At 37.9% G+C, this 21653-nt stretch overlaps 1 protein-coding gene across 1 annotated transcript; it reads left to right on the forward strand.

The window, feature by feature from the left end:
• Nucleotides 1-1825: 1825 nt before the first annotated feature.
• On the forward strand, nt 1826-2581 carry LOC127617455 (oligodendrocyte transcription factor 3-like). Its single transcript, XM_052089426.1, has one exon. The coding sequence runs from the start codon at nt 1826-1828 to the stop codon at nt 2579-2581; it is 756 nt and encodes a 251-aa protein (XP_051945386.1).
• Nucleotides 2582-21653: the final 19072 nt, after the last annotated feature.

Consider the following 21653-nt stretch of genomic DNA (forward strand, 5'->3'; position numbering starts at 1 on the left):
GACATCATGTTTTATTCATCTTTAAAATGAAGTCTCTTGGATAAATTAATTTGTATGTTTTGATGATCACCATGTGATTTTAGTTGTTTGTTTTATGTCCTTATACACAGAATTTTGACCTTTCATACAATTCTAATTCTATAATTCAAAAATGCACCATTTTGTATGCAAACACATTTAAGATCTTACTTTACTTTGTATGTTGGTTTCACATTCATATTTTTGGGGAACAATTAAATTGTTAAGGGTTTATTAAGGGGTTCTTTAATGACTAATAATTACTTAACAAATGCATTTGAAATCATTGATGTGCATGAAAACAACATGCATAAAAATGGTAACTTCTGTGCAACACCTGCCAAATAGTGAGCCATTTTACATGGCAAGTTATAAATGCTTATTAAAACTTTTTCAACATTAGCAATATATAAATTAATGAAAAGTGGACACATATGAGTATTTATTGAAGAGTTGCGAACATTAGATACATATGTTCATAAAGTTCAGTGTGGTTTGACGATCATCAGGCTTTATTATATGATATTTGCTGTGAATGAGCATGAAGACCTTAAAAGTGTTTTTACAAAGGACTTTAGGTAACTAGGACAAGTTAAGTTGGGACAGCACTCACAGTAGCAGCATTCTTTTAACATCAACATGACAACACAAGTGAGTCAAGACATTACAGTCATGAATATAAACTCAAAATTACAAAATCCCTCCTTTTAATCTCACTATAGTGTTTTTTGCTGCATTATGACATAAATCATAAATTGGTGCATTTTATGATTTTAATATATAGAAGAAAAAGTGTATTTATTAAGCATTTATAACATGCAAGTTGAAATGCTCACCATTTGGTAAGTATTGCATGACCGTTGCCCTTTTTATTCACGTTATATCTGCATATCAGTAATTTATAATGCATTTGTAAACGGCTTATTAGTCATCAATAAACCCCTTTATAAGCGCTTAACAAAGGGAACAGTATTGTAAAGTTCTACCAAATTTTGTCTGAAAACATTTTGTGTCCTAACATTAAGAATAAAGTACAATGGGATGCTAAGGTATTTGATATGGTTTTCACACACTGAAGTCCTAGTTAATAATAAATAATATTGCTAATAGTCACAACTAATAATTACCTGCAAATAAATGTCCTCTGCATTGCACTCCTCCATGGTAATGTACTCCAAACAGTTACTCATTCAGATGTGTCATGAGACATGAGAGATTGAGATAGCAAATGCCTATTATGTCTGAAGATTATCTGACAATAAAATAAAAAAATAAAAAAAATAAAACAATTATATATATATAATTTAATAACGTTTGTTAATACGTCTGTTTTGCATCTAAACATATAGGCTAGGCCAGCCAAATATATAAATATACCTAATACATATGCATAATCTGTCCCATTAAATGAACGATGCAAAGTGCGTTGTGAGGATCAACTGCCCCGCTATCAAAGTGTGGAGAAGTGTTTGCAAAGTTTCAGAGGCTCCCGGTGGAGTGTCCCCCCATGCTGTCATTACAATGAATATGAATAGATGCTCCTCTGGTCAATGGGACAGTCAAAGCACACCGCTCCAGATAACGGGGACGTCATCCTAACAAGACCGTTATGAATAGAGGGGCTCCTGTTGTTTGGCCCCTCTCAAGCAGCACTATAAATACGGAGTCGTGTGATGCGTCGCGACAGAGCAAGAGGTGCACATCAGAGCGACATTCAGCTTCGGTCTCCAACAAACCTACTCCAAGAAAAGGCAAAAACAACAACAACAACAACATCAAAAACCTCCTACCCAAGCGCAGCCATAAAATGAATTCGGACTCCAGCTCGAGCAGATCTTCATCTCCAGACATGGATGGGATGTACATCCACGATCACCACCACTCTCAAGACGGACGCCTCAATTCAGTGTCCTCCACGCAGAGCGAGCTGCTCCAGAAGATGACGAGCGAGCACCTGTCCAAAACGCCCTCCGGCAGTAAGTACAAGCTCAAGAAGCAAGTCACCGAGCAAGAGGTCCAGCAGCTGCGCTTGAAGATCAACGGCCGAGAGCGCAAGCGGATGCACGACTTGAACCTGGCGATGGACGGGCTCCGGGAGGTCATGCCGTACGCGCACGGCCCCTCTGTGAGGAAGCTGTCCAAGATCGCCACTCTTCTGCTGGCTAGAAACTACATCCTGATGCTGACGAGCTCGCTGGACGAGATGAAGCGGCTGGTGGGGGAGATTTACGGCGGTCACCACTCGGCGTTTCACTGCGGGACGGTGGGCCACAGCGGTGCGCACTCGGCGGGCGCGGCGCACCAGGTGCATCCTCTCCTCGGGAGCGCGCTGTCCGCGTCCACCGCCACCACGTTACCGGGACTAACTTCCATCAGGGCGCCGCATTCTTTAATGAAAAGCACCCCTACACCTCCGCTGCAACTCGGGGGCAGTTTTCAGCACTGGGCCGGCTTGCCTTGCCCTTGCACTATTTGCCAGGTGCCTCCTCCTACTCCCCACATTTCCATCACTTCAACAGGACTGGCGAGGCTCTCGGTAGAAAACAAGGATGTGATGAAGTGACAGTGATGTGTGTAAATTGCGACCGGACTTTGCATGATCTGTTAGTCTGTGTGTTTGCGTTACCCCCAACAAATTCAGAACTTCGTCCTTGTAACAAGGATCCCATCCGATGCTTTGTAAAGTAACTGTTATGGAGTATGTGCTCCATAACGCACTGTAAATAATGTTAGGGGCCCCAAGAGGCCCTGTGCACATTCACTGTAAATGAGTAAATTGTATTTGAGGTGGAATCAATGTGTTTGAAGTTGCCCTGGAAACACGAGCACTCCCCTTACAACATTTCGCCATGGTAACGATAGTTTCCGCCAAAATAGCTTATTACTACAGTTTTAGTTTCTAATGTAAAATAATACTAAATGGAAATGGGACATCCTTCAAACAGTGTTAAAAGCTTTTGATGTCTTTGTTGGTGACATCAAGATAAGCTACCACAGTTTTTTGGAGAAAGCTCAGTATCATGGTGCGTTTTCGTAAGGGTCGGCAAGGCTACTTGTTGATCATGTGATGATGAGGAGTTGCATGCATCTTTTCGCAAAGCGTTTAAAAGAAGAATAGTTCCTTGTAACAAGGATTGTGAAATGGCATTTCAGATGAAATTGTACGACTATGGATTTAGTTAAGAATCGAGTGTTACTATATTCTTCAAATCTCACCCTATAAATAATAGTTGACCTCTCAGTCGTGTTATTTCTGTGTCATATCTTTGTTTGATATTCTTAAGCATGAAGTCTTGTTCAAACAACCTAGCATGTTTGTTTGTTTGTTTGTTTTCCCCTTCGGAAAATGTGTTATTCCAGAGAGATTGCCGTGTGGTCTTTATTTTTGTACATTCTTGTTGACAAATAAGATATTTATTAATGCCCAGTGTTCCTGGATGAAATTTTAATAAAATGTTGCCGTAAAATATCTGTTGTTTTTTCCTCAGTTAAACTTCTTTGTCACTTTTTTAATATTTTATTTATTTGCATTATCCAAATGGCATTATATATTTCACAACATATATTATATTTATTGTACTTCATGCAATTAAGAAAATATGCTGCTTACCCTGAAATAATTCACATGGACCTTATTGCTCAGTCACCAGAAAAATCCAAATAGATTACACTGGTGATACATTTATGGAAATTATTATTTTATTTGTAATACAATAAAACAAACAAGCATGTTCATCTACGTGTGTACACAATCAAATATTTTATAAAGAGCAGGAACAAAGTTGTGAAGTTTAACGACGAATTTAATGAGTGAAGAAGAAAGCAAGATGGAATTTCGTCAAACGCTTTTTATTTTCTAAAGTTAAAATGCAAACTTTCGATTGTGACCAGTTCAGGTTGAATGAAAATGGTTTGAGCATTTTATTCTGCATGAGGTGCCTTAAATCGTGCATGCAATGTCAAAGAACATTCTGGATATTCAGAGATTTGTGCAGTACAAGTTTTTCACTAAATGACAGCAACAAAGAAAATATTCTACATGTCATCGGGATCATAGGAGACAGCAAAAATAAATAAATAAATAAATCAAAAAAAGATTCAGGGTTTAAGAGCAAAAAAACTATAACGATTAAAATTAAATTATAAAAAAATAACATATTGCAATGTGGGATAATTGGAACAATTAGATGGCATATTATTATTAATATTAATAATAATAATAACGACAATAATAATAACTATTATTATTAATAATAAAAAATAATAACGGCAATAATAATAACTATTATTATTAATAATACAAATAATAACGGCAATAATAATAACTATTATTATTATTATTAATAATAAAAATTATAACGTCAACAATTATAACTATTATTATTATTATTAATAATAACAATAACGCCAATAATAATAACAATTATTATTATTATTAATAACGCCAATATTAATATATATTTGTATTATTATAATAATAACGACATTAATAATAACTATTATTATTATTATGTTAATGATGCGTTGTGTTATTATTATTATTATGTTAATAATGCGTTGTGTTATTGTTATAAATATTATGTTTGAATTAGCCTATAACCGATAGGTTACTATAATTTATTTCTTTATAAATAATAGGACTACATTTAATTTCGATCTGTTTCTTGAGTTGTATCATATTTGCATCGCGAAACATGCCTAAAAATAATGTTTATTACATTCTGGTATTAAACAAGTCTCAGTAATCAGGGAGAACTAAATCAGTAAATTGCACTGGACACATCTGAAACACAAAGGCAGTCCCTTGGGTCCTTTCACAGACTCAGCACAGATCAGATGAATGTATGTTTGTGGAGATTACAAGTTAATTGTTCATATGGGAATGGGAGAAGAAAACATCAGAGAGCGCGTTGGGATTACAGGACACTAAATGCAGAAGATGAGATATTCAGGGATCTATTCTTGCGAGATGTGAATGAGGAGAAGGATTAAAAAGCCCTTTGTAACTAAGTCGTTAAGGGGCTCAAATCCCTTTTTAAAAAAGTAACCAGAAGCGGCTATACGAGAATGGTGAGCTACTTTTACACTTTGTTTTTAGGGACTACAAACAGTACATGGACACTGGCCAGAACTCCAGCCAGATGGAAGAAAACCAGCAACCTCGCGTCGAGACAAACGCTTGAGAATGCCGGCACATAAGCAAAGTTTCGACTTGTTCCTTCTTTTCTTAATAATTTTTTTTATGTAGGCCTACGTATAATGGAAGTGAATGGAGCCACGTTTATATCATCACTAAATCAAAAGACACAAACATCATGTGTGTTAACATGATTTTAGTGATTTAAACACTTCCTTATCTTTCCCGTTTACAGTTGTATCCAGTTTTACAACTTTGTTGCCGTGACGACCCAAAATGACGATTTAAACTTTACAGCTTAAATAATAAACAAGCTTTAACAGAATAATTAATACTAGCGTTTTTATAAAAGTATAAGCTTCAAATTTCTGCCTTTAAAACCTCCAAAAATGTGTTCTATTCACTTCCATTGTAAATGCCTCAATGTAACCTCGATTTTTGCTTTTTTCAAAGAAAAGGAGCAACAAGTCCAAATCATGTTTTGTGGTAATCAACATTATGCCACATATGGACATCTATAAGGAACTTTGGGGACACATTGAGTCCTGCAGACCCCCGAGCAAAATGGCTACACTCAAGTAGACTTTATGTTAGTGTGGGCTATTGTTACGGAGTCATATGTGTGCCACAATTCTGTGCACACAAAATTATATTTTGAGTGTGCAATATGATATTTTGAGAGCTCAAAAATGTTCTGTGTGTGCAAAATTATACTTTGGGCGTTCAAGATTTCATTTTGAGCACACAAAATGTTCTGTGCTCACAAGATGATATTTTGAGTGCACAGAATGGTATTTTGCATGTGCATTTTGTAAAGCAATGTATCTTCTTGCAAAGATGATCAAACAAAAATCTATTCTGCACTTATATAAAGTTTATTTGAATGTGAATTTGCACAGAATTCTGAAATTTACGTAACTCCATCAACACAATCTCATGAAAAGTCGTACATATTTTAAGAGTTGGCTATTTTGTATGGTCTCGCACGATGTTGTTTGCGTAAACTCGTACGACTTCATCACGTGCAAATTCTCGTATGTCAGATGTGGAAGTAAACACGAGTTCTGCACACAAGGTGTTAAGGACATAATTATTATTATGCCGTTACCAGGGCTGGACTGGAAGAGAAATCAACAGCGAAAACTGCATATCCCGACGCCGTTTAGTGGTCCGTTCTGCAAAACGCGGAGGCTCATTTTTGCTTATCGCGGCCCATTCGGCACGTTTCGCGGTCGACCCACTGGCCCGCTCGGTTCTCCCGATGGCCAGTCCGCCCCTGATCGGCCCCAAAGTGCGTCGGCCCACCAGGAAAATGCCCGGTATGCCAGATTACAAGTCCAGCCCTAGCCGTTATCCAAACCCCTTGTCTAAACTTAACCAATCAGTAGAGTGTGTAAACATGATAGCAAGCTGTTGTGTGTGACAGAAGCAAGTCATTGTTGTGTATTAGATGGAAACGAAGTCCAGTGACGTCATTGGCTGTAGCGAAAGTCGTAGGAATTCAAACGAGTGCAGTCGCACAATATAACACAAATTAGCCAAATTAAGAAATGTCATATGAATCCTGATGATTTTGCTGTGAGAGAGAATGATCAAATGACAGAATAATCGTGTAGCAACACATATTTACAGTTTAAATGCAAATAGATGGCAATATAGGCTAAAGTCTGCAAAAAACAAAAGTTCATTGCACAACTAAAACTGATTTCCATTTAAGGTGCACTCAGTATTGTTTTATGAATGTCATCTTGGACTTGGAGGAATCATCAGTCAAACTCAAAAGTTTTAAGTAACTGATGCCATTGGGTCACATGACACAGGTCATGTGATTCTAACATGGCAGCCCCCATGAGGGGACCCTTTCCATGTAGAATAAAACAGCTTTTATAATGTTCCTGATATGATTAACATCTCATAATATTATAAAAATGTTTCAAAATTACAATTAATCTCATTCAAATTTTTGATGAGGAAAATGTTAGTAAGTGCCCCTTTAAGCAGAACTTTGTTTGACATTTTCTGAAGAAAATGTGAGTGATGCTTGCTTTTGAAAAACTGTCAGAATGCTGTTTTGGGTGGTTGCCAGTGCATTGCTTTATGACTGCTAAGGTGTTCTGGGTGGTTACTATGTGGTTGTTAGAAGAAGAAGCCTTTATTTTGGTCACACATTATACATACACTTTTGCATAAGTACAGTGAAATGTATTTGTTTTCACATATCCCAGCTAAGCCGGGGTCAGAGTGCAGGGTCAGCCAGATAGGGTCAAGGGACTGGGTGCTGGGGTTGAACTCCTGAACTTCTGGTCAGTAACACAGTGCCTCAACGGCTGTGCCACCACTGCCCCACAATCAGTTAGGGTAATCAGAGTGGTTGCTTGATGGTTAATTACTTGCCGGAGTCAAAAAGGCCCACCACTCAAATCTTCAAGATGCTCTCTAGATATGACTGATCTCTCGTTCAGTGTCAGGCTACAGGATACTTTTTCACCTAATTAAAAAAGTACTAGTACACCTTTCCTCAACAAGCTACTTGAAGGATCATTCATGTCCGTGGCACTGTCAATCTAGCTGGACAAGCTTGAGTTGTGTGTTTAGAGTTTAGAGTTGGGTATTAACTACATCGTGGTCTCTCTTTGCTTCTGGAATGTTTGTATTACAAAACGTGCCCAAGCTAAATGGAAAACAGCATGCATTATACTACAATGCGCTTTCAGAGTCAAAATCTGTCATTTGTCAAGTCTGTATTTCTGTTATATGTCTTTCTAAAAAGCATCTGTGAGACTGCCAATGCAGCCAATGAGAGTTTTGCACAAAGCAATTGTCACACACTCGCCTGAAAGTAAATGAGACGCCACATGGTATTTTTCGCTCCATGTCTCTCCTTTTGTTTCCTTTAATTACAGTTTGGTGGTTAATAAACACCTTTCCTGCTGGTGCTTCATTATCCATTCTGATTTTTATGATAACACCTCTGAAAGTAGAATGTTTGTTTGCGGTTTGCTTTTGCCAAGTTGAGATCGTTTTGAAAGAAGCATGTTTCAAATCTAATAGTGGTGGTGTTAACTAAACCAGCGGTTTTCAACTGGTGGTTTATGACCCAAAAATGCGTTATTCATTTGTCAAGGGCCTGGGCATCCAATCAAAGCCTAATGGCTGGTAAATCACACATCTGCTTCTATCCTATTTAGCCAATGCACTACTAAGTTTTGCATATATTTAATACATTTCAGTATTGATTTTAAGGAGATTTTTGTTTGCTTTTGTACAATAAACACATTTTGTACAGTTCTGGCTTGCCACTTGGGTAAAGCAAAACCTCTCGAGAACAACTGAACTAAATGGAACTTAGTTCTTATACTGCACCACACATTTAAACGAATTACAGTGCTGTTTTTTCTTCTCAAAATCAGAGGTTTAAGTTTAAAGATATTAACTCATAGTCTTGACTCTTTTCTTTCACTCATTGGACATGCATATTTTGACGTGCTTAACTATCTGTTCTGTTCCTAGTTCACGCAATGCATTGCATGTCTACTTTACATATAACAAATGTAGTCCACTGAAGCAGGCTAAAAAGGCACCAGATTGCCAATCATAAACTCAGAGGGGTCAAGCTGGGTTGTAAGAGTCTCCCATGCTTCAGGGTAATTTCCCTGCGGCCGGTGTCGAAAAGACAGCTACGCTAAGTGGAGCCCTTTCTTTTCAAACATGACAAATGGGTAGCCCTCATCAGTGGACACACCTGTTACTGAAAACACTTGAGATTTTACACTTTCGAGAGTGGCCTTATTACCATCAAGTGCTCAAACATCTCCAACAATAGACGTGGATGCTAACAATGCTCCAGGCCCAGGGCTAAAGAGAGTCTCGTCAAAGCCGGCTTGTGCCGGACAACACCAGGGGCTGCAATTGAAAATACATTTCAGTCGAATAAGGGCATGGGGTACATTTGAGGAACCCGCTAGCTTTGGCTAGAACAAAAGCAATTGAGGGGATAAGTTATTGACTCTGCTGACAGGATGAATGCAGTTCATTATGCCTGCCAGTTACTCAAGTCCATGTCCTGGGCTGAATTAGGTGGCAGGTGCATGAGCCATTTTACTCGGCCCTTGGGGAATGCCTAAGGCCTGTCATCAGCTGATTTCATAGACAAATGTTTATCCCATACAGCCAAAACAGAAAGCATATTTCCATCATAAGAGCGTTTTGCAACCGCCATTAGTGTCACCGCTCATTTGCATGGTAATTGTGCAGTCAAAGCACTAATGTTCAAATTTCCTTTTGTTCAGAGTATACACTGGTATGATTTACAGTAAAGGCCATGCTGAAATCCGTCCACCATTTGCATTGGCACTGAGTGGCTTTACTGGTTTAGAGATCTTTATGGATTGGAAGGGAACTTTTTAAGTTTTAAGAACATTATCTTGTTTCAAATAATCTAAGGGGATATCAACCTGTCGAGAGCTTGATCTGCAGTTACAGTAGGGTACAGCGACACAAGCTTTAGTTTACAGACCCGGGACTCCAGGCAGAATGTCCTCATTTAAACTGATCATTTGTCAGCATTCATCCTGGAAAGACTTCATTGCAGATAACCAAATTACAAGCTAAACAGACTAACCAGGAAAGCAAAACCCTGGAGCGAAATGACAGAGGAGCAGATCCTTTTTGTGTTAGTCAATCGTCAACATCCAAGTCAGCATTTGGCGTCCCTTTTTACTAGAAAAACGACAGCATAAAAGAGCACGGCTCTCAGTTCTGTGCTCTGTAATGTGCTCCTACTGTGTCTGACAGATGGCGTTCACTAGTCGGCCATAAATGGCTGTCACTGAGTGTTTGTCTGTCTGCCAGTAGCCTATGGATAAGGGACTCCCTTAGAGAATGTTACTGCCCTGATATTGCTGAAAACGAAATGTCCTTGATTGTCAACTGACAACAAGCGAGGTCCTGGTGCCATCCGGCCTTCTGGTCAGAGTGAAAGAGGTTTTTGGGAGCAGGTGTGATCAAAGGATGTGTATTTATTTAAATTGTAGTCCGACACATGCTTGAAAGCTGCCACGGCTAATGTTGCACGGGGTGAACATGCTCTCTAAGATGTGGGGATGCATGGGGTTGCCCCGGTGCACAGAGATTTGTATTCAGCTTGAAGACTGTGCAATTTGTTAATGATTTAATGTAGTTGCAAAACAGTTTTGACTCTATTAATATTCAGATGATTCTCCCATAAGTAATTTTTTTCAAGATTGAAATACTTTCTCCTATTCCAATTTATTGTGCAGATAAGTACGTAAGTATATAAGTAAGCCTTTCATAGATTGGCTTGTGTATTTGCCCTATAATGCACTATTAGCTCTATATTTATGTGCATCATATTCGATACATGATTTTCGAAAGCCTCTATATTTTCATTGTGATCAGATCTTTAGAGACAAAACTTGTTGAATGCAATGAACTAGGTGTCTATGAGATTTCCTCTATTGTTGTGGATAATCCATTCTACAATATCAAACATGTTTGATATCCTCGACTAGATGGAATCGTAGTCCCAGGGTAAGAAATCAGAGTATAACCCATCTTATTCTAAGAGATTTTCAGAGACAACTCTGACTTTCTCAAAATCAGCAGACTGAGGCCGACAAGCATCAACAAGCATCAAGACTCTGCCCAACTGCTAAAATCGGTGTAAAAGCCCTGTAGCACAATCCAGCCTAAAGGCAGCATCATAAGATTGGAGCGCTCTACATAGGCAGCAACAATACTAATGGCGCTCTGCACCAGCGTTTTGATTCACAATTGATTTCAATTTAATTTAATGTTAGTGAGTTGCTAAGCTAGCTACGTGAAAATGCTTTAAATTATTGTTATGATAGCATAGATTTTTTTGGGGGGATAAAATAGTCAAATTTCTAATTGACTGGACTATGTATTATTGATACGTTTTATCTTTTCAGTATTGAGTTATATGATGTAATATATGTATAATCAATATTTCTCTTGCATTTGCCATCTTGGATGGGGGTTTTTTCTCCCACTGGGTTTGGTGCAATGCATGATGTATACATTCTATGTTGCCTCTAATTCTGGCCAAGCCAAGGTTTCTTAGGAGGCTTCAAAATATTGTTGCCTTGTGGAACGCCATTGCAATGGGAGCGTGCTTATGATGCCTTAAAATGCTGTCTAAGTAGGTAGCTCACTAATTTTCAGAGCTCATGTATCAGTTTGGTTGGACTCTAATTCTGTGCATTTCTACCTGTACACATTGTCATATGATACACTCAAAGAAGTGATCTGAGTCACCGCTTTCACAAATAATTATTTTAGTGTCTCCATTGCGTTCTGGTCAGTATAAAATCCTGACTTTGCTAAAATGTAAATAGCCTTACATTGACCCATGACTGGGTTCGGTATATTGGTGCCCCTTACTGTAGGGGATATTATTCAACAAAATTATGTAGGCACATAATGCAAGTGTTGATGTGCACCATTTCTTGTTTTCTGCTGTCAATGGTTTTACCTTGAGTTAAAGCACTAGCTGTATTCAGAAAGAGATATCATCGGCTTTATAAAACAGCTGAGATAGTCCAATATGTGTACATGCTACAAAAATATTATGACACATTTCAAGTTCAAATTAATTGAAAACAGGTTTCTTTTAGCAGCAGAATAATGCGAGATGATTCTCGAATAGGCGAGCGTATGGATTGCCTCTCCAGAGGCTCATTATCTCAAACAAATCTGATTGAACGAAATTGATACAGTGACTACTTAATCACACACAAACGGGTGTGGTGTACACTAATTAGGGGCACATCATGCCATCTTTGGTAAATGGTTGGCTGCCAGCTCCCGTCGGCCTCTGTTTGAGAGGCTAGTTAGCAGAGTGACGGCTGAGACGCTGACAATTTGGCTGAACAAACTTGCCACGCACAGCACGGGGGAGAAAATCGGAGGAGGCGGATGGTACAATGCAATTTAGTGGAAAAGTACTCCTGGTAGTGTGCTCAGTGTCAATATAGAGGGTGATTTTAGATCTGAACCTGTCACCGCATGGTTGTAGGTTGAAACGAGTACTTTTGAGGAAGAACTGGTTACTAGCTTGCCAAAGATTTCCAGACACATGGCTTCTAATCTTAAATGTAATCATATAGTCAGAGTTTTGTTTGAGTGTGTATTCCCGCTTTATGTCTGTGAAATAATAATAATAATTTCGGACAGACAGAAATTCTGGCTGAAATGTCAACACATTTCCACTGTATTAGTGCTCTGTGTTTTTGGCACAACCGCTCATGCCAAATTTGGAATTAGTTACTTCCACACCAGTCTACTGGTGCGTTCAAGTCCTCCTGGGAAGTTCATATTTATATTTATTGGAAGTTGTAAATACAGAGTGTGCCACTTATAATCGCGACTATGTGGTGGCTTTCATAACTTGAACACTCCATTTAACTTTTGTAGTATCAACTATTGTAGATAAACTTAAATGCCCCTAAATGTCTTGTAAAAAAAAAACAGAACTGTGTTTGACCACTTGTCAGTCAGATGGCCGCTTCCTGTCTTTGGCCAGAATTACCGGTAAACCACTGTATCTGACTTTATTTCAGGACTGCATGAGCAAAGAAAGTTTTGCAAGCTCAATGAAGCTGGCAATGCTCCAGAAGAAACTGGTCACAGTATGTGAATTTGACTAACATTAAAGTGACAGTTTTCTAGTGATAACAAACATTATCAATTGAGAGATAATTAAATGTATTTTACTTTTATCTTAAAGGAACTGTTCAGACAAAAATGTTCTCATTATTTAATGTCAACAAACCCTAAAACCCTAAAAGAACTCTAAGAATTAAGATTTAAACAAGTTTACAGCTCAAATACTATAAGAGATTTACAGCAGAATTTATGTAAGTGCTTTTATAAAATGATAAACTTCACTTTTCTGCCTTTTAACCATTCAAGAATTTGCCCCTTCACTTCCATTGTAAGTGTAACCTCATTTTTTAAAGAAAATGAGGTATGAGTGAAAATGAATTTTTGTTGTAATCAATATTATGCCACAATTGCGTGAGTTTAATGTCCAAAACCTACAATATTCCTTTAAATCCATGTTTTCAGAAGCGATATAATAGGTGTTGGTAAGAAACATAAAAATGAAAGTCTTCTGGCGATTCTCATTCTTTGTTCATATCACCCCCTACTGGGCAGGGGAAATTATTTATAGTAAAAAAGGACTTAAATATTGAAGAAATAGATTTTCCCACTGGAATTTTATGGATTAAGTAAGACTGGAGTCTTATGAACTAAGAATCTTTTTTTGTGTTCAGCAGAGGAAAGAAAGTCAAAAACATGATGGCATGAGTGTGAGTAAAAAAAACAATTTTGCGTGAACTATCCCTTTAAGCATGGCCTGAAGCAAAGTCCCTATTACCTTTGGTTGTGACTACATTTTACATTCACAATATAGCAGAGCCTTTGTTTTTTAAAATGATTACTTCATAATACAAATAGTAAGAAAACAAATGATCACTTTCCCCACACTTTTCAGAGTTTATTTATTATTTAAAGTAGCACTGTCAATTTAATAAAAAATGTCACTTAATTAAGCCACTTAATTACATGACATGCTTATTAATAATCAAATTAATTACAAATAATCACATATATCAATATTTGCTGAGAAATGTCCCAAATAAGGTTCATTCAATATACATAAATAATACTTCATAATTAAAATATCTAAAAAATAAAGTATATGGGGCCTATAATAAACATAATAATTTAGATATTCAGATGAAATGTGGCAGACAAGTAAAGCATGGATTAGAAAATACAAAAAGTGTATTTAAATGTCAATGTAAGCGCAGCGTAGTTCTAGCGGGAAGCCTAGCATCTGTTCATCATCGCACCATTAGCTGGGTAATTCCTAGCCAATCACATGTAAGCCGTTGCTTTATAAGTCTGCTCACAATCTATCACAGTGCTGTTTCAGTGTTACACGGCAACCTCCACCACCACACGACCACCAGTTGAGTCCCGTCCTGCACGGGGGTAGGCTCCTCGCCCCTGCCTCCTATCTCCGACAGGATATGACGTTTCTGAGTACAACTTTTTCGGACTGCCAGACTACGCCAAAGAGAGAATTATCTTAAATTTCACTCAAGTCTGCGAGTCTTCCTGATAGAAATATATTGTTTGCTTTATTCCCATATCATTGAACATAAACCTGCAGTCGACAGCAATCCATTTAGCAACTGAGCGCTTTTTCAGTTAAAAGTATTTGAAACTTTGAAAGTCACATCTCGAGATCCCTGTATTCTGTTTTGCCTCATCCAACTGTCAACAACGCTTCCAGTGTGACCAGCTCTTTTTCTCTGCTTGTGAGGTTTGTTGAGATGCTCTGACTACCCCTTGCTGATACGGCTCGTAAAACGCAAAGTTACATGTACTTCAAGCTTGAATGGCTCCATTAGAAAATAGATACTTATAGTACGAAATTTACAATCTGGTCAGAAACACGATTAATTGCTTTTACACAAGCCGACCATTAAACATTTTTGTACATGTTTTGTAAAGGCATTGTGTCTATAGTATTGGAATTATGTTTCCTCACTTTGTGGTACAGTTGTTTTAGCCCTGAACCAGATACAGCTAAATGTTGTTTTCCTTCATCAAATTCAGCATGAGTAATGTCTCCTTATCTCCACAGTAATGCTGACTTCTTACCGCCATGCAGTTTGTTGATCTGTTGTAGTTACATCCGGTGACGTGATTTATTTATCCGGTCTGTGCCGGCTTGCATATGTGCACTCTTCAAAACCCTGTGAGAATGCCGCGTATGCATTTACATGGCCAGATAAGCTGCGTTCTCTGGGAGAAACTTTGATATGTTTAATCGTTTCTCTTAACACCTTAAGCGGCGTAAGGAAACCGGCGTTCTCGTTTACATGCCGTTTCAGAACGGCCTTCTGGAAAAATCCTGCAATAAACCGTTTTCTTAAATGCATGTAAACAGAGTCACAAAACAAGGCTGACTTTTGATCACAATATGTTTAGTTGAGCACAATGTTTGTGTGAACAGAGTAAGATATTTACTTTGACATCAAGTTGAATGACAAGGAGCCTGTCTATCCTCAATCATGCCACAATGTGAAGCATCATGTGCATGTCTTTCTGTTTGCCATGTGTGTGTGTGTGTGTGTGTGTGTGTGTGTGTGTGTGTGTGTGTGTGTGCAGCTCAGTTCAGCAGAGCTAATTATAGTGTGTGCTGTGCACTGGTGTGAAAACAGAAGTGACAGCAGAGCTGGTCTGTCGGCAGCGTGGAGGATGAGCCCCCCCACGTCTGGCTTGGCCAGAGTCATCATACGGACAAATCACAACTGATCTGCAGCTGTAATGGATGCCAGATGTTAACGCTTTGTACCCAATGACTCTCCTGAGAGCTCACCTAATCGGAAGAGAGACAACACTGTGGGGGTGTGTGTGTGTGTGTGGCTGATATTTCAGAATATGTATATTTCCGAGCATATACAGTATATGTATATGTATATATACATAGGGGAGACCGGGCTAACTGTCACATGTTTTACTTAAGTGAATATTTCTCCGTTTCTACATAGCCACATGCCTTAAAATCTTGGCTACTGCAAAAACAAAAAAACAAAACAGATTTCATTTAACATTGAGATTGAAAGATAAACTTCACAAATAGCATTCTAATATTTGTTTTGAAGGTGTTTAAAACCAACGTAGAAACCATTGCTAGAGAATACACACATTTGTGTTATCGGACTTATAATGTAGTTACGTAAAAATAACATAAAAACGCAAAATAAATAATTCAATTAGAAATGAGATAGAAAAAATTGAATACACAGAGAGCACACGTACGACTATTTTAATCTGAAAATAATCATATTTTAATTAACATCTTAAAACGATCTGATTTACAAGCATTCTAAATCATAAATTTCTCAAAGGGAAGGGAAGCATCATATAGACGTATTGCAGATGAGCAAGCAACCTAAATGTGACATCTTCCAGATGTAAACACACACATATCAAATAGAGGTCTGGTTGATGATGTGTGCTGTCAGGGTAGTAGAAAAATGTTCACTTGTCTCAGACTTTTTACACTGTACAATATAATATATAATGGATTATTAACATTCAGTATTAATGGGTAAGGATTTCTTGTAAATCTCTGCTGTCCTCATGTATCACCACATTACAAGCTGATCTGAGAACTCTATTAAAACGAATCCCCATTTGGGGGATTGATAAAGAATTGACTACCATTACCAGTTGCTAAAGGCTCCAACACTCTCACAGCAAAGTTGTTCTCTGTTCTTTGGTCAGAAAGAAGGTCGAAACAGCTGAGCAACGATTTACTGTTTGCGAGCATTTGGACACAGGTCATGCCACTAAACATTAAAATGTGTTGGCATTTACTGTGCATAAGTAACCTGTGTACTCCAGTGTATTCATGTTGACTGATCTTGATTGAGTCAAGAAATGAACCGCAATAAGATGTTGCCATGGAACACCGGGTCACGCCCACCAATGATGTGGACCAATGGCAGTAAGGTGCTAAACAAATAACAAAGTTTTCCTGAAATGTTGCACTGTCAAACAGTTCGGACCACTGTAAAACGCTCAGAAACTCCTTTATTTTTGGCCAGATTTTGTTCTGAATTAAGTCACACTTGTTGTTTCTTGTTGTGCTAATTTGAGATTCAACAAACAATTACATATTTATTGAAATGAAACACTCTAAGAGCAATATTTTAATATAGACTCATTACTGTTCTGGCCTGAGTAGTTAAATTTGATATATTTCCCATTGTGGCTGCACTCTAACAGTGTACCGTGCTCGCATAAGAGGGCAGCGGAGGGTATAATGACATGGGTGGAATCGCAGGCCACTGTAAAGGGAAATGCAGCAGATGTTGGGTTATATGTGTTGGATGCTGAAATGCAATATAACAGCTGCTCACCATGAGACGAACAATCAGGAAGCATGGGGAATGATATTCCAGATAACACAGGATGACAAAATTGCTGAATTTCTCTCTATATTTGTTTTCCTCATATATTTTTTATAGAATGTCTTGGATGTCAACAAAAAGAACTGTTATACCATTGGGTCCCACTTTACCTTAGGTGTCTTACAATGCACTTTTTATGTACATACATGTTGTTGCATTGCACCTACATTTAAAGTACCTGCATTTAATTACATTTGTAGTTACACAGTTAACCTTACCTTACCTTACCTCTAACTCTAAACCTAACACATCCCTTAACATAAAACCTAACTCTAAGCCCTAATCCCAACACTAACTCTACCCCTACTCCTACACCTACCTGTACCTCAACTTCAATAGACCATTTCAAGAATGTAAACAAAATCAAAGCAATTAGAAAGGTCCAAACGTATTTAAGGTAAGTCAGTCCACTCGGCGACCATCTTTGGAATGCTCTTGGGCAGTTTGGGCAGCTATTTTTCTATGTAAACAAGCATCATGAAAGTGCAGCTTCTATCTGCTTCAATGGGGAAAGACCGAAATCTCCAAAATGGTTGGTCAAGATTACGATAAAAGAACATATTTCAAATAAGCAGTAAATCTGTCAACAATGTGTGGCGGGGTGATCAAGAGACGGACATAGTGGGTTTTTGTTTAATTTGTTTAAAATGTCCAAAACAAAGGGGAATCTGGGGCCTTCACGGTGGAAAGGGCTATGTGAAGGAAGATTAGTAAAGATAGGGGAAGGTCCGTGTGATTGTTGGGGGGGTCCCGGCAGCTGCAATGTGCTCCCCTCCTCGAGCTTCACTCAAGCAGCCAGGCTTCCCTGAGCCTCGGCACTTGAGGGAAATAGCGGCCCGGCATCGTGGCCCATCGGCCACGACATGTGCTCCAATCCCCGGCGTCATATCTAACTTGTGCCATGGTTCTGGAGTGCGGATCCGGCAACGCAACTAACTTGCACTCAGACCCTCCCCGCTCCATTCCTGGACCTGCTAAGATGCCAGCAGGTAGAGACTTGTCTCCTGAGGAGAGGCGTGGTCGGTGTTTAAAGGCAGCGTTGATGAGGCTTTTTAATGGGTTCAGGTGATCCCATCACGTGCTGCCAAATGGGGAAAAGTCACTGTGGGCGACGATGATCAATGGATAGCTAATGCTAATGTGCATTTTTGAGTTGATTGGCAGGTGATTTCAGTATCTAAATGGTGATTGGCTATTTTACCTGTAAAGCGGGACTTCCATTCTACAACCAATGACCGTTGGCTGCCGTTGGGCATTCCAATTTCTCCCATTCATTTTAACAGAAGTGGCCCATCTCTGCTAAATAGTCTCTGTTTTGACAAGCAGGAAATGTTCATGGAAGAATGACATCACTTGACTTCACCAGCGAACAGTAATTGAAATAGTCTATAGCAGCAAATGTGAATCTTGTGATCATTTTACAGAACAACATGTAGTTACACAGTAAATACATTGTATTGCATTTATTTTATTGTTAGTACATGGAACATGGTTCAAGACACCTAACAGTGTATAAAGTTTTTTATTAGTTTGTTTTTTCAATACCACAGAACACTTTGGAGTACTGTGGAAATGTAAAAAAATATAAATACTATATATATATATATATATATATATACATAGTATATTCTGTACTTTTGAACACAAAGTACCAATGTGTTTCCATCTGATGTCATCAGAGTACCATGGTATTGCCATACTTTTTGTAAGGGTGATTACATGTAAAATCAAAGGGAGAAAAACTGAACAAAAGTCCCTTTGCTGGGTAATATTAAATTGCTCTACTTTTTTTCCAGATTGGGTCAGATTTAGGCCAGGGCCACCCATATATATATAAAATGCAATTATAAGGATTAAAGGGATAGTTCACCCAAAAATTACAATTCTTTCATCATTTATTCATTCTGATGTAATTCTAAATGCATAAGCCTTTTTTTTCTTCAGTGGAACAAAGAAATTAGAATTTGTTTTAGAAAGAATTGCCAAAAAAACTAAAGAAGAATAAGGTGTAAGTGAAAGTAAAAGTGGAAATTTATTGAAAAAAGTTTCTTACACACACCTATAATATCACTTCTAAAGGCATGGATTTAAATACTGGATTCGTATGGATCACTTTTATGCTGACTTATGCTTTTATGTGCTTTTTCAAGATTCAAAGTTTTGGTCACCATTCACTTGCATTGTATGGACCTACAGAGCTGAAACATTTTTCTAAATACCTTCGTTTGTGTTCATCAGAAGAAAGTCACACACATCTGGGATGGTATGAGGGTGAGTAAAATATGAGATTGTTGAACTATCCCTTTAAAAGTCATCCAAATGGTTTATACACTAAATTGCTAGTCTTCAAAAGCCAAATGATAGGAACAGATTGAAATGTATGTTTTTATTCACTGAAAAATGTCCTTGACTGCCTTGGTCCCCATTCATCCCCATTTAAAATAAAAGCTTAGATTTTCTGCGACGAATAACTTATTTTGTAAGTAGAGTATGTGACAAGGTAATCAAGGTCATGGGTTCAATACCCAGGGAAAACACAAGCTGATAAGATGGATATCGCTTGTATAACACTCAAACACACACACACACACACACACACACACACACACACACACACACACACACACACACACACACACACACACACACACACACACACACTTATGCCAAGCACTGAGGTGGGCACACTTAGATTCAACTCAATTTGAAGGCATTCTGTATGGAGACGCAGCCATCCACACTGTAGCAGCTGCACTTCTGCTGTGACAAGAGGAAATGCAACAAGGTGGTGGCTGTCACTCTTGTCAATCAAAGCCCTCGTTTGTTCTGATCAATCGCTCTGGCAGAAGGGGACACTCCATCTGTGCTGGAGTCACTGGAGTGGCAGGGGGCGGCTTCCTCCTTATTATCCCATTAGCAAGCCATTGCAGCACCCTCAATGTAAGACAGTCTCACGGCTGGATCCTAATGCCATATGAATACCTGCTGGTGATGCACCTCGGCCAGAGGCCTGACTGTTTGCTACAGGTTCCTTCTGCACACAAAGAGCCAAGATGGCACACTTATGCAGCAAGATGCTGTGTAAAACACCGATGTTTAGACACATGTCACCCAGCACAATGCAGCATGCTGTCGCTTTGTGGTAACAACATGATGAAGTGATTTATTTTGACTTGACAGCAAGTCACTGTTTTAAATGAATCTGTAATGTTTGTTTCACTTTACACATGCCCCAGTATTCTAACAGATTAACAATAAACTACATGCTTAAGATATACATGCAAAAAAAAAAAAACAGGATTTATTCCATAAATACTTTTAACCTCACCTTAACATGGTTGTATTTTTTCAGTGACCTACATTATAATGATCTGAAATAAGTTCAGTCTCTTTTACTGAAAAATGTTGATCAGCTGGTAAATAGAAATGGTCTTGATGCTTCGACTAAATAATGCTCATTACATATTTGAAATATAAAATTTTTCTATTCTGTCATACAATTTTTGTAATAACTAGTGTTGGAATTGCCCCCGAAGTCAAAGTAATGATAAAATAAGAATCTGTCATTCATGTTATCTTTTACCCAACAACCTTGAGATAAAAGAGATATTGGTAACAGTTTACATTAATGTTCCCTTTGTTAAGGGTTTATAAAGAAGTTCATAAATGACTAATAAGTCATTTACAAATGCATTATAAACCATTGATATACGGTTATAACAACATGAATAAAAGGGGCGACTTTGTCACATGTTATAAATTCTTTATAACATTTGTTCAACATTAATAATTAATCAAATTGTGGCTTTAATATATATGTAATATGTAATATGCTGTGAATGAGCATAAAGACCTGAGAAGTGTTTTTGCAGAGGACTTTAGGTAACTAGTACTATTTAAGTTGGGACAGCATTTGGAGTAGCACCATTCTTTTCCATCAACGTGACAACACAAGTGAAGAGACAAGGGAGTCGAAACATTACAATAATTTATATAGTAACAAAGAAAAACTACATAATCCCTCCTTTTAATCGCACTATTTAAATCGATTTGTGCTGCATTGTGACATAAATTATGATCAGGGCATTTCATATTAATATTAGTATGGATGTGTGTTTATTTACGCTTTTATAAATGTTATATTAAATTACTTCCTGTAGCTTCCTATTAAATTACTTACTATTTGGCAAGCATTGTATGAAAGTTGCCCTTTTTATTCATGCTGTTATAACTGCATATCAATGACTTATAAATTACTTATTAGTCATTAAAGAACCTCTTTTATAAAGCCTTAATAATGGAACATCAACGTAAAGTATTACCAAGACATTATATTGAACACAAAGACATCAAAACTTATACTGTAGTGGAAAGATATTGAATAACTCCTTACTTATATTTCTCAGGCAGACAGAGAACTGAACTCTATTGAGCATGAAGCGAGTAAGTGTCATTAATAT

This window comes from Xyrauchen texanus, chromosome 24 (assembly GCF_025860055.1).
Source record: "Xyrauchen texanus isolate HMW12.3.18 chromosome 24, RBS_HiC_50CHRs, whole genome shotgun sequence".
In the NCBI taxonomy this organism is placed as follows: Eukaryota; Metazoa; Chordata; class Actinopteri; order Cypriniformes; family Catostomidae; genus Xyrauchen; species Xyrauchen texanus.